Below are 14,583 nucleotides of genomic sequence, written 5' to 3'. Positions count from 1 at the left end.
CAAAACTGGAATCCAACTTAATATGTTTGATCTCTTTTTTATATGATAAATACATTTGAAATTAATAAAATAATAAGTGTTCAGTGAGGAAACCCATAAACCCAACTATGCCCTTTTAATTCACCCCCACAAAGCAGAATGATGGGCTGCAGGAACCAGGACATGACCAGGGTTGTCAAGTGGGAATCTCAATGTATTGTCCAACTGATCCATGGCTAAGTTCAGCTGGAGAAACAATTGGCATGTTGCCCAGGCTAACAGTTGGTGGGCTTTATCTTCAACCTTTGGCTTTGGATATTTTTTATTCGACTTTATTCAGAAACAAAATCTTACCTTAACCCTGACCCTAACACAACTGTAAGAATAATCTGATTTTATTTTATTTTATTTTTTTTAGATTTATTTTTGGGCCTTTTCATGCCTTTATTTGATAGAGGAAGGACAGTGGATAGACTTGGAAACAGGGAAGAGAGTGGGGAGAGACATGGGGCAAAGGGCCACAGGCCGGATTCGAACCCGGGCCACCGGCGTACATGGAGTTCTAGGTTCTGGAGTGATGATCACACAACCTATGTTATCTCTCTGTTAATATGATTAAATCAATAACTAGCAAAGCACTCGGAGCATGCAGACCTCCACCATTAGCCCTATCTCCCAATAGTAAAGAATTCTAAAAAAAATTCCTGGATCCAGATGGTGACCCAGATCAGTCCCAAAATCTAATCAGTTCTTCCTTATGCCATTTCTGACATTTCCTGAAAATTTCATCAAAATCCGTGACTCTATGAGTTATGTTGCTAACAAATGAACAAACAAACTAACAAACTAACAAACCCTGCGGATCACAACTATATTAATATGACAAGAAATACAACATTTTGGCTTTTAGTGGTCGTTATTTCCTAGATTTGCAGCAAGTGCAGCAGCAGATGACTTCAGAAAACCCCCCAACGAATACATTTTTTTTTCTATATATATATAAGATTTTGTACCAGTTAAACATTTTCAATTTGGGGATTATTTAGTTTCAAAGTGTTGGTGGGTTTTGCGCTGGCCTAAGCAAACCAGCCCTTTTCCTTCATTTCCCATGAAGCTGAAGAGCTGCAGTCTCAAACTATATATTCCCAACATTAAGATGTGAGCAGAATAAGAGAGGCTTCTACAAAAACGTAAAGATGGTGACAAGATGGAGAGAGAAAATAGAAATGTAGCATGATCAAAGGCTTATGATTTCAAATCACTGCAGAAATGTAGATGAAAACCCTAAATATGCGCTCAGTCGTCTTTGATTAACTATCAAAATTACTTCAATATCTCTAAAATTAGCCCCTTAAATACCCAAAAGAAACGACTGATACAAACTCTGACACAAGGGAACATAAAAACATTTTTGTTGCGCTGATCCCAAAAGCAATACTCCAAATCAGTGTGTGTTTGTCAGTGTGTTAAAGAGAGAAAGAGAGAGGGAGGCCCAACTTGTTGCATGTGTGTATGTGATTAGAGGATACGATGCCTTGAGGTACAAGACGTTTTCTCTCCAGAGCGCTTTGCTCTCCTGGGACCCTAACCACATAGGAACTGAAACCATAGCAAACAAAAGGGCACCAGTTTAGTCCCAAAGTTTTGTGTTTGTTTCTTTGAATGAAAAACCCTTATTTTAAACTGCTAAATCTACATGGATGTCATCATACTTTCTATGCTAGATCCCACCAGCTTTCCAGAAAAACCGTCATCCGTAAAGGCCTAGATGCAGTTTTCTATCTATAGTGGAAAAATAAACTCAGTAAGTCTGAAGTTGATGTCTGTTTTCAGTGTCACTGAAGCCACAGGCATCTCCACTGTGGCCTTTTCATGATTCTGATTCATCCCACCTCTTCTTTCACATCCACTGAATCATAGAGACCTTCAACTACTCTCATCCCTCCATCACCTTTACCTTCTCTCAACATCACTTATCATTCATGCAGAGCTAAATCTTAGCTGACCTTTGCCAGTTGAAAAGGAACCCTCAACACCTACATCATGTCCTTTATAAGCATGGATGCTATGTGTCCTTTAACTTCACTTTTAAGTCTGCTTTCAAACCATCAGGTGAAGTTATTGAGTGAGCTCCTTCCTCTTCTTTCATCACTGAAAAAGGTTTAATGGTGCACTTCCACCTAGTTTTTCCATTAAAGAACAAAATCAGCCCAAGAAATATTAAAATTCATCCTGTACAACGAGAGCTTCTTTTTAATTATTGTTCTTGACTGCACAGTCTACTGTTTTGTGCACAATTTCAAGAAATTCTTATTCAAGGTCAGTTTACCCAAGCTTTGTCACAGCATCACATACAGACAGAGAATGATGTGGATTTAATGGTAATTATTGCTGGTGCCAGGCTAAAACCTTTTAACTCCATTTTTAATCAATATTTTAATATTTTCCCATTAATCAGTCCTATTGGTCTCTCTTTACATCTGTCAGTGGGTTTTAACAATTCTTAAAGGGATAAAAAGTGACAAAAGGATGCTGTCTATGAATATTCAGTGTAAATTATTTGAAAAATACAGTCAGTCTCTGACAAGTGGTGATTTTGGAGTAACAAGGTTTGGTCTGACACCAGCATAATGGTGAAGTTAAAGATCCCATAAGAAATTTTTATCTGTTTACAGTATGAGATGTCTACTAATGCCTCTAAACATTTTACAAAAGCAAAATTCCATTTCCATTCAATGAAAATCATCAGGGAAAACGTATTGTTATGTATAGTTATTTATTATATTACTGTCACTGCTGCCACAAAGTAAAAGTTAGCAAAAGCAGCCTTGTTTCTGCAATTTCAAAGACAGAAAAAAATTATGTTAAAGCTTTTCAACAGTTAAGAGCCTGTTGGATGAGATTTTTCATGAGTAAACACTATGTGTGTACAGTACATGTACAGGATAAGATCAGCAAAGAGATAAGAGGTCCCACTTTGTGCACAGGGGGTGCAAAGTTCACAGCAAAATTTAGGAACCTGTCAGAAATGTTAAGATTAAACATCGTGGTGCTGGTTCTAGTAATCACGCATAAAAACAAACCAAAAAAACCCTCACTGCTACACTGTAATTATGCTAATATCCCCAATCATTTGGAGACCAAAAAGGGAAAAATAAAATCATTCTGTACAAAAAAGTCTTCAAAATATCCATTAACAAAAAAAAAAGTCTTGCCCTTTTTTATAATGGCTGATTATGAGCCATTTTTCAAAACCGTTTCTGTCTGCAGTAACACAGAAGGACATATCACAGGCTCTCCATCTCTCTTTTTCTCCATTATGAGATACTCAGGTCGTCTCTTCAGAGTTCTACGTGTAAAGACATGCACTGTTTGGCAAAGCATGTAAAACGGCAGAACAGCCTGCTACTAGTTGTCACAACCCATAGACATCCATTGTGGGAAAACAATATGGTGGTTAATTCTAAGCTAGCAGCAGATATGATCAGCGATATGGATTTAATCTTTAAATGCCTGAAGCTTGTAGAATTTTCAGTGTTTAAGTGTGCAGCTCGTGTCAGTTCATATCTGTAGCTGGCTAGGTGATGAAAGAGAAGACAGAGTTTTTTTGTGGAATATTTGGAAGAAATGGCAAGTTCAACATCATGACCAAATGCAAGTTTAAGAACCCACCGTGTATTGTTTGCATTGAAACTGTATTACTGTACTCCTCTGCACCGGTTTATTGTAGAGATGCCCCAATTGTAAAAATCAAAGCAAATACAGATGTCTGAAAAACCATTTTAGCTGCTCGCTGATACCACTGCCAATGTTGTTTCCATTCACTGAGTATAATAATCCCACTACATCATCATTTGCTCTCATTTCTGACAACAGACGAGTTTGTCCAACAGGTAACATCTTCTGCCAAATGAGAAAGGCATCCATCCATTTTCTACACCACTTATCCAGTTCTGGGTTGCAGTGGCCTGGAGCCGATCCCAGCTGTCATTGGGTGAGAGGCAAGGTACACCCTGGACTGACTGCCAGTCAATCACACGGCTGTCATATAGAGACCACCGGTCACGCTCACACCTATGGTCAATTTATAGTATGTTTTTGGTCTTTGGGAGGAAGAAAAAGAGAACCCATGCATTCATAGGGAGAACATGCAAACTCCACATAGAAAGGCCCTGACTGGGATTAGAATCAGGAACCTTCTTTCTGTGAGGTAACAGCGCTAACCCCTGCACCAACGGGGTGACAATCTCTTCTCTAAATCAGCTGGTTGGTGGCTTAATGCCAGCATTGAATTGGTAGGACACATCAGATAATCATCTGCAACAGAAATACCTACATTGTTTAATGATGGCTAGTATTTGTCAAAAAGGCTGATATAGCCCGATACGAGTGTTAAACAGATGCATCTTTGCATCCTTGTCCTTGTCGGATTTTAAGCAAAATTAAAAGTTGTAAGGTTTTTGTGTCTGTTATATCTGTCATCAGGCTGAAGAGTTACAAATAACAGGCCTTAAATTAGGCTGTATAATTACAGTACAGTCAACACATTCAAAAGCAGACATGCATGTGGCTATGTGACATCCTACCAATATGACTGGCGTGTACAGCTTGGGCCAAACCAGCTAATGTTTTTAGTATGAACGCATCTCTACCTTTACTGTTCTCCTACAGCTAAACTATGTCTGCAGAGGAGCGGGCAGTGAAAGAAAAAGTCCGGGCAGGGGGAAAGTATTTGATTCTATGTGGGTGGCCTGATAAAACAAAGTCAGTCATAAATCTAAAACTATAAACACTGTGCTTTTAGACCTAATCCATGCAGAACAGAGTCCAAACCAAACTTTCTGTCTGCTTTACATCTCTTCGTTTTTCTCTTCCACTCTATCCCTCTACTATTAGTACTGTGGAGCTGGAAACTTCTTCCACCTGTACTGGCCTCATCAACAGTGTATGAGGTAATCAGCGGATAAAGGTGTTACAAGGCCCTATTTTGGCTTATTTTGTTACTTTATGCAGGTATGGGTGCTATTTTGGATCAGCTGGTACAACAGTCCACTCCCATCTCTCTTCAGCTTTCCTATCAAACAAGGGCAAAAAAGTCCCCAAAAATATCTTATAATACTCATAGAGTCAATTTTTCAAGAAGAACAGCATCTTTTTTAACAACATATAAATTGTATGAACTTAAAGTAATGGACATAACCACCATACAGAAAACCTATGTGTTCAAGTTACCTTTTTGAGGCTCAAGTTCAGTAACCTTCTGAGGCCTGAAAAACAGCATGGCTACCATGGGGTGATGGCATACACATCCTTCCAGGAAAAGCCAACAGAGAGTTTTGGGAGTCAGCCTTATGCAGACTTTATGCAGAGAAACTACAGTTATAGATTGTTAGCAATCACTTAATCCATAATGTCCATTAAGAATGAAAGGAAACAGAGGAAAGTTTGCACTTAACAGCTCTAAATGGACCCCGACACTAATTATCATCAGAAAATGTCCATATACATTGAGTATGATCCCTACACTTAACAATACAGTGATATTTACCACAGGTTAACTGATTTACCTGGCATGGAGGTAATCATTATCACAAATTACTCAGTCCTGCAGACCTCATCATCTAACACCATGTATCCAGATGAAGGGAAACAAGAGATCAGAAGAGTCTTGTGCTGAACTAATAGGCTAGCAATGCCCCTTTACCCCCAGATTAATAATGTGCTGTTCACGAAGAAGCCAGTGCTGGGAAATGGCTCTGTGAACCACTGTGGCTTGCTACCGTTCCAGTGCCAGTTTCTTTTCCTCCATCCTATGGAATGAGATTTGTGTCAAAAACTCAAGAAACGCAAACAAAGGTTCAGGCAGCGCAAACGCAAAACTGAGAAGCAAGAGCAAAAGTCTGATCACTGAGAGAGAAAAACAGGAACTGTAAACAAAAAGATGTTCAAAATTCAAAGACTAATAATTTGGTTGCTATTTCAAATTATTTCTCTTGATGTGAAGATTGTTTTGCTTGGATCACATTTTTTGTTCTCTTAATGCTAATTTTTGTTTGATGCTAAAAAAGTTTCCATACATCCTTGATCATTATTTAATCCATATTTAAAACTGTTGCTAAATGGGATAGCAGGATAGAAAACTTCATTTTTGTCCCACATACAGCGTTATATTAATAAATGTGTCTTCACATTAGAATATAGAAAAATCTTCATAAAAGACATCTTACTAAAGGTTTTTATATGAGTGGATTGATGTTTATTACTTGATCTTCCCTTCTGTATCTCCTAGTTTGATGCCTTTAACCTTCCACATGTTAAATTAAACTTTGAAATTAGGCTTTGACTCAATAAAAACTTAACATTATTTTTACTCACAGCACATCAGGACAGATGTGAGTATCCATGATCATTTTACATGCAACCGTAACTCCATCACAGTCTCATTCTTCAGGTCTCTCTTGTTCTATTTTGATCTTTGTACATTTTTTAGCTTGTGTTTCCTTCCAATCCCTTTCTTTTTTTGTCTTTCCTTCTCTCTCCACCTGACTTTTTGCTCAGCAGCCTGCCTCACACAGAGACAAACGGTATGACTTCACTTAACTGCAATGTTCCACAGAGACAGCGAGCAAGACAGCAAAGAGGATAAAGACAAAGATAACACAAGGAAGAATGCTTGAGAATTAGAAATAAAATTTTGAAAAGGGTTGCAACTGACTGATGGACTTTTTAAGCCTGCAGACTTTGAACTAGAAAATGATAAAAATCGGGAGAAGATGAAGGACAAAAGGGCACAAACAGATTTGAGGGGAAGAGTTAATCTGTAACATTTACTGGGATTAAATTAAAGAAAGACATGATGTCAGATAGTTGGCGCTCTGCTGCAGATTAAATGAGCCACACTCCTTTCTCCAGAAAAGGAAAAGACTTGTTCTTTTCCTCTCTCACCTTCTTACTTTCTTCTTCTTCTTCTTCTAAAAAAAAAAAAAAAGAGTTGTCTTGCTCCACTTTCACTTGGCACAGTTGTTCAATTAAGTCCAAATCTTACACACACACTTCACTACACCAAAGCTGCAGGAAAGTCTCTCTATACAGCAGCGTGCTGGCAGAAACTAAAGGCTCGTAACACTGAAACAAGCCATTGATATATTCAGGGCAAACAACACACACTCATACACAGTCAAACAGCAGAAAAGAGAAGAAACCAGCTTTTACAAACACATGCAGGCACTCGACACAATAGAGAGCACATGCACACAGAAGCTATCATCAAACACTTCAGTAGCCACAACAACTTCCTTTTCTCTAAAGCAGTTTCCTGCTTGGTGAGGTCACTGGCCAGCTTCTGCTACTGATGCAAAAACAACAAAGAGGAACAATGAGCAAGGAAGTCAAATAAAAGGCAATTAATGTAGGCCAGGGCAGTTTAAGTAAATGACAATGGGCTTTAAAGTCATGAGTGTCAAATTTAACAGATCAAAACAAGAGGGTAAACATAATGGGTGGACACAACATGTTGAATTTGGCAATATTTGCCATAAAAGTACATCACCATGCATGATGTGTCTCTGTCCGGAGCTCAGACAAGATGGCTTACCTGGCTTGTTTTCACTTTCTCCACACCTATTCAGAGTCACACCCATGACAGAATAATAGCAGTGACTTCGGCACAGACATCCAGGAGAGACATACTGTGTGTGTTTCTGTGTGCACGGCTGAAAATTAATTAAATTGCCCACAGACAGGAAGACTGTGAATGCCTAGAAACTCACACAAACAGACACATTAAGTTCCCTCTGCTCTGTATGATTACACAGTCAGACCTTATGAGTGGCTACTGCTAACAAACCAAACAGGGCAGGGATTATGTGCCCATCTGTATTCATGTTTGCAACAACTCTTGGCTACATTTAACCATGTGATGTCAAAGCATTGTTTTTTTATGGTTATCCAAATATAGATTCTTGGCCACAGCCCAATCAGCTAACCTTTGTACTGGTATTATATAACACACCAGAATGAGGTTTCCAGTGTTTAGACACTAGTGAGTAAATGCAGCATCACAGACCCAATCTATGTTTAGGTGGAATGTTTATAATATCCCCTCTCTATGACTGTAATCATAGCACAGGGGCAATCAATATTGACTGAAACAAATCCATGCACACACAGTCAGTGAGCCTACTTCTGTCCCTTGTCTGAGACTTGTTTAATCAAACTAATAACATCCTCTGATGTTTGTTTTACACTGCTCAGCCTTTAACGGCTTTTTGCATTTGAGTACTGCTCCCAAATGCACTCTGACAGTAACCATAATAGTTCTGATTCACCATGTTTCCGAAAAGTTCAGGCACATGCATGCTAATTTGGTTGATTTTGGATAACTGCAAGAATAAAACAACTGTTCGAAATGACAATCAGCTGCTTTAAAGAGGTTTTGGCAAACCCCTTTCTATTCCACCACTATAACAAAAATCCTCATGGCAAATAAAAGACACCATGAAATAAGAGAAGTGACATTGCCCTAAAAAACAGGAATGAAATGTTGACTCACCACTCTGGGTTTTGTCCTCTGTGATGCAGCAGTGGATGCAGAGTCCCCCGTGCTATTCTTCTGTGGTCCAGCTTTTGTTATTCCACTGCTGCTAGACTCACTGGTCCCTTCTGAAGCTGACACCAATCCTTCACCTCCTTCCCTTGCCGCTGGAGGAGGCCCTTGGCCCTCAGTGTCCCTGTCAGCAGTGTTCAGATCAAGAATATATTTCTGTGTCACATCCTCCAATGATGGGGTCTTGTGTCCCGAAGGCTTTGGACCCTCTGTAGTGGATCCAGCAGCTTTCCTTAGTACTTGAAGTTGTGGGGGTGGGGAGATGGGTATAAATGTGGTGGGTTCACTGGCATGGCGGACATGCTTGGGTCTGGTTTTGGGTTTGGATTGAAGAGGAGGAAGAGGAGGGGTGAGATCGTTTGGGTCGCTGTGATCCTCTTGCTCCTCTGAACCCATCTCTTGGGGCTCAAATGGGTCCTCATGAGGGAAAAACTGAGCCAGCCTGTTCGGACGCTTTCTGACAGGCCGTCGGACCATTCTTGGGGACAGAACCTCAGCTAGCTTGAGGTCAAAGTTAAACTTGTGTATCTCACACTCTTCTTCCCCCTGGTCTATCACATCATCATCTTCATCATCAAGGTTTTCAGACTGAAGGCACTCGGACTGGGAGTGAACTTTGACTTTGTTACTGCTGTTATGGGGATGTGGCTGTGTTGGCAGCACTGGTTGAGGTTTCACTTCAGACTCCCACAGCTCCTCTCTCTGCTCACTCAGGATTGGCTCGCTGATAGATGGTGGGATCTGGCCAGGCTGATCCAATTCACTTATTGGCTGAGTGCTACCAGTCTGACCTTTGAACTGGGGGTCATTCTGAGAAAGTAAGGGGGCATCGCTTCGGCGACTCGGGTCACTGAATGATTTCTTCTTTGGGGCTTTACCATTGCCATGGTCATCTGTCATGAGTCTGTCCATTGCACCTGGCTCAGCTACGATGCTCCTGATCACCCCGCTGTAGTCGCCAACTCCATCATCACGGAGTCCGCCATCACTGTAAACAGACAAGTCGCTAGCAACACTGCCTTTATATTCTGATAAGGCAGCTACAACAGAGGCCTCTGGAACGCCTCCTCCTTTGACAGATAGGGATCCTAACAGGTTGCTGTCTACAGAGGAAAAGCCGTTTCCATCTTCTGCCAACGAACAGCGACGCTGAGGCATGGGGTCACTGAGGGAGCGGTAAACAGTTGACTCCCCGTTTCCACCAGCTGCTGTAGTTGACTCTGCATTACTGCCATTACTGGAATCAGAGCCTGTGTTGTTGTTACCAGATGGAGAGAACTTGCGCCTTCGACGGATAGCACTCGGGGTTGTGGGGGAGTCAAGTCCTCCTATGATGCCTGCTGACCTCTGCAACACCGTGCTGTTGGTGTTGACCTCCTCACTTGTGTTGTTTATATTGTTGAAAGCAGCAGTACTTGAGAGCTCCATATTGTCACTGTCACTCTCAACCAGTAGGGTAGGAATAGGCAAACAGGAAGGTGCACTTACTTCATTTGGACGGTTTGTACAATTTGTGCCATTCTCTGCCATCTCTTCTTTCTCCTGTTTAAACCCTTCTGCCTCATGGAGAGCTGACTGCTTCCATATGGTGACTGGTTGCCCTAGCACATCCCTAGCAACCTGTGACCCCATATTAACTCCTGCTGACCCCAAGAAGGACCTCTCAGCGGGGTCAGTGGGGCCTGTTTCTGGCTCTGTCACAATCCCTTCATCTGTTAAACTAGACTCATGGCCTGAGAGTTCATCCACAGAACGGTCATAGAACATGCTTTCCTCTGAATCACCCTTCGGTAAGGCTTTCTCCATCTCTCTGTTCTGTCTTGTCGCCTTCTCCCGGTACTCTGTGCCCCTACTGTTTAGCTTCTCCAACTGCATACTTTGTCCATCCCTCTCGCTCCTCTCCCTCTCTCTCTCCGTCTCATTTTTATCCCTGTCTTTCGTGTTTCTTAACTCAGCCCCTTGATCTGTCCTTGCCTCATCCTTTACGTTAACTCCTGATTTCTGTTTCTCTTCATTTGCCTTCTTTCCCTGAAAAAAATCATCCTTCAAATATCTGTCAGCTTTCCTTACATCATCATCATCATCTTCCCTGGAACTCATCTGGCAGATATCTCGAATGACCTGCCTGGCTTCCAGCACATATCTCTCCTGAAATGGAGGAATAATTCCTTCTTCATCATCAAATCCAAAGTCTCTCATCCTTTGTCCTCGCCCAACCCGAAAATCACCTCCATCACTTTCTACTTCCCGATCAGACACAGATCCCCTCCCTCCTTCCCTATCTCCATCACAGTCAAGCTGCCGCTCAGAGGAGCTCCTCTTTGTGGTGCCACCAGTAGAGAAACCCCTCCTGGATGCTGCTGGTTTGTCTGCATAAGTGAAAGATTTTGCACGCCGCAGGGTAGCAGTGAGGTCTTTCAGGGATGGGCGGTTCCCAGAAGGTTGAAGGGTACCACCATGAGTCCTTGACCCCATCCTGTACACTGATGACCCCTCCACAACCCCTTGATTTGTTTTGCGCACCTTAAGTTCTGATAGGTCAGATTTCAGAAAATTTAAGAGTGACATTGTTTCTGAGGTGATGTCTGGGTTGGACATGGATATTCTGTTATTTAATTTATCATCCACCATATCACCACCTGTTGTCCTCCTAATGTTCTCCCCATCTCTAACCCCTTCAGAGACCCCACTTTCTCTAGCAATCACACCAGGTAATGGGGTGACTGGCACAATCTTAGGTCGCACTCGCACAGGTGTACGGGAAAAGTTATCCCCATGGCCAAAGCTGGGGGAGCGATACATGGTAAAATTCCCATGGTATGTTTTACTCAGCATGGATGATGAAGGAGTACCAAACACATTTGGTGAACGATTAGCCTGGTCCTCCTCCTTTAGTGTCTCAGTGCTGGAGTACCGGCTGCTACATCGTGATCCACCTGGACTGGAAGCAAATGGGAGTATGTTGACCTTTGACACTCGTGATACACCAGGAAGTGTCTTGGACGTTGGCGATGACGACATATGTTCCCATTGCTGCACCCTGGCTCTATTGCTGTGACTGCTGGGCAGTCTTGCAGAGTGGCTCCGAGATACTTTTCCCGCAATTTCTCCCGCAGTGTACTGTTGGTGGCGCTGTTCTATGTGCTCCATCGTCAAGGCTGTGTCACTGTCACTGTCTTCTGATTCGCCATCATGATCGCCATAATCATCACGGCCTGTTGTGAGAGTGCCACTGACCCTCTTCTTCTTTCTCAGTGAGCGGCGGCGCACTGATTCACGACTGTGGGGGCCTAAACAACCAGGGCTGTCCTCTTCACTACCTGAAGATCTACCAATGCTCTTTGCACCCAACCAGCCATTTTTACTGCGGGATAGATAGCTGCCTCCTCGCTCTGTGGTGCCCCTTTCTCCTGGTCTACAGGTGATGGATGAAGACAGGCCAGAAGGACCACTCCAACCGCCTCTTCCACCTACTCTTCCTCTTCTGGTGTGCTCTTCCTCTTCGTCCCCGGAGCTGAACCTCCAGCGGGAGCTGAGAGGAGAGACAACTCTTGTTGGGGCTTCTAGCTCAGTGAAGGGAGCTACAGAAGAGGAGGAGGTAATGGCTTTATCTTGAGCTGGAGCAGAGGAGAGGGGGGAGGAGGAGGAGGTGGGGGCTGGCGCTCTAGAAGAGCTATGTGAGGAATGTAAACTATCCCTGGGCAGCCCGACCCCCTGTCTATCCCTTCTCTCCCTCGCTGTCGGCTGCTGGAGAAAGGAGGAGCAGGAGGAGGTGTCTAAGCTCTGGGATTGACTCCAAGATGAAGTAGCAGGAGGATGAAGGTCAGGGCCGGGGTCAGATGTCAACACTGTTGTCCTGTGGGTCTCATGGGCAGCCTCTGCTTCAGTGCTGGGACTATGAGATCTGTGTGGAGATGGTTTAATCCTTTGGTGGTGGCAACTGTGACTGCTTCTTTTTAAAGTATTTTGGCTAGAAACAGTGTCCTTTTTAGATCCTTGTGTTTCTATTTCTGCCTCTTCATCATTAGATAAAAGCTGTGAAGCACTTTTGGAATAACAGTCCATACCTTGCCAAAATTTAGCTGCCCTTTTTTCTTTGCTTTGAGCTCCCACTAAACTGGTACTTGCTTCATTAGCAGAGCTGCAAGGTGAGAGTTTGTCACTTTTATCAGCGAGAGACGCACCCTCACTGGGGCTGAGCTCTTGTAGAGAGCCTCTGCCTGCTGCTTTTAAATTCACACAAGTGTCAGTCTTGCTCTGCTGCTTAGAAGGGTTTTGTCTCTCATCAAAAATTTGCCTAATTTTGGTGACACTGGGCCATTTGTCAGAGTGCAGTGGACTAAAAGCATTATGGTGTGTAGAATAACTTCTGTGAGATTTACAGGGTGGAGGAACCTCTCTAAGAGTGAGCTCCTCTTCCTCATCTGTAGTCACAGTCTTTCTTGGATGTGAGGGACAAGCATTTATCTTTGAATAATCTCTCTTACCAGGGTTGCTGCTGCTGCTGTCTGTTGAAAAACGTGCTAAAATCCGCTTCTCCCTTTTATTCTCTGAGTCCGAGTCTGACAAAGTATCTGTGCCAGAGTGAAACTTTTGCCCTTTGTTTTCAGTAAGAAAAGCTTTAGTCGTTATAGAGTCACATCCACCACCGCTGTCCTCGTGAAAAGATAACCGAGACGGAGACAGGTCACTCCTGGAGCTCCTGTCCCGGGGAAGAGTGCTGCTTCCCCGCGTCACTGCTGCGTCGTCTCCCGGCGAAGCTCTGTGCGTCCCAGAGGAGCCGCTGCTGTTGAATTTCTCAGTGAGCTGGCGGATGGATGGAGAAATAGAGGAAAGAGGAGTGGAGCAGCCTCGCTTTGAATCTGCGGTTGGGAGGCTGGCTGTGGCGGTAGTGGTGGTGGTGGCAGTGATTTTGGAAACTTTTCTTGACACACTGACATTACGCGTCGCCAAGGATTGTTCTGCTTTGCTGGGCTCCGGGGGAAGGGCGACGCCAGCTGCCTCCAAATCCTCTGATTTGTGTTGTTGGTCTTCACTCCTGTTGGCGCTCCAGGAGTGCAACTTTTTAAAAGAAACACTGCGATACACGGCCGCATTCTTCTTCTCTCTTTCAGCCATTGTTCATGTCTTTCTTTGTTTGATTTCACAAACACTTTTGACTCCACGCGTATTACAAATCCAAACACCTTTTGGACCTGTGGTCCACTTTCCACGGCACGCTAACGACATTAACGATAATCGGTCTCTTTAAACTTGATTGCTGGCAAAGCATCAAACTGCAAAGGTTCATTAAGTGATGAATAAAAAGTCTGGTGCAGCTGCTGTTCCAAAACTTACATGTTGCCGACTCCAGGAAATCGCATCCGTGCTTGGAGGAAAAGCGAAACAACTTTTTTGAGGGGGCAAAAAACTTTCCCCAACCTGTTCACAAACACAACTTTTCCATTGTTATCCTCCTACTTTGTCCAAAAGTCTGCCCTTTCTCAGGTTAGCACGCCTGCCTGGGCCCGGCCACCATTCCCTGCTAATTCCCAAACTGTTTGTGAATTCCTTATTTTGGCATGATTTGCTTTTCCGTGACTTATGTTGTTTTTTGCATGTTAATGTCTGAGATAGGGCAGAGGAGGTGGGCGGGACTAGGGTATAGGGGCTGTCATGGCCCCCTCGGGAGTTGAGAGGAAAAGCTTTCTCTTTTTTGATAGCAGGAGGCAGATACAGTGGACAAACTGGGTGTAATTATAGCCCTTTCCCTTGCGAAAAAGATGGTTGCAGTGTAAGGGGTTTAAAACAGAAAAAAAGGCCTTCATTAAGAGATGAGTTGTGGACTTAACGCATTTTTAAAATTTGAACATAAATATCTCTCATGACACCACACATTTTCACAACTTTACAGAATACACTCAAAATATGTCTTTCCAGATGAAGTGTTCTTGGGTAAAGGCTGATATATGAAACTTTGATTTGATATCAGTGGCTCCATTTAACATTAGCTCTATTTC

The 14,583-nt window shown here is 42.9% G+C and overlaps 1 protein-coding gene across 1 annotated transcript in view; it reads right to left on the bottom strand.

The window, feature by feature from the left end:
• LOC121523586 (rho guanine nucleotide exchange factor 17-like) overlaps positions 1-14,170 on the bottom strand; it is a 96,817-nt gene extending 82,647 nt beyond the window's left edge. Inside the window, exon 1 of the mRNA XM_041808524.1 lies at positions 8,531-14,170. Within this exon, the coding sequence (XP_041664458.1) occupies positions 8,531-13,702 (5,172 nt within the window). The 5' untranslated portion in view covers positions 13,703-14,170. The remainder of the gene's footprint in view (positions 1-8,530) is intronic.
• Between the last annotated feature and the right edge of the window lie 413 nt (positions 14,171-14,583).

This window comes from Cheilinus undulatus, linkage group 2 (genome assembly GCF_018320785.1).
Source record: "Cheilinus undulatus linkage group 2, ASM1832078v1, whole genome shotgun sequence".
NCBI classification, from domain to species: Eukaryota; Metazoa; Chordata; class Actinopteri; order Labriformes; family Labridae; genus Cheilinus; species Cheilinus undulatus.
Note: the sequence above shows the minus strand (reverse complement) of the source record. Positions and strands in the feature narration are given on the sequence as shown.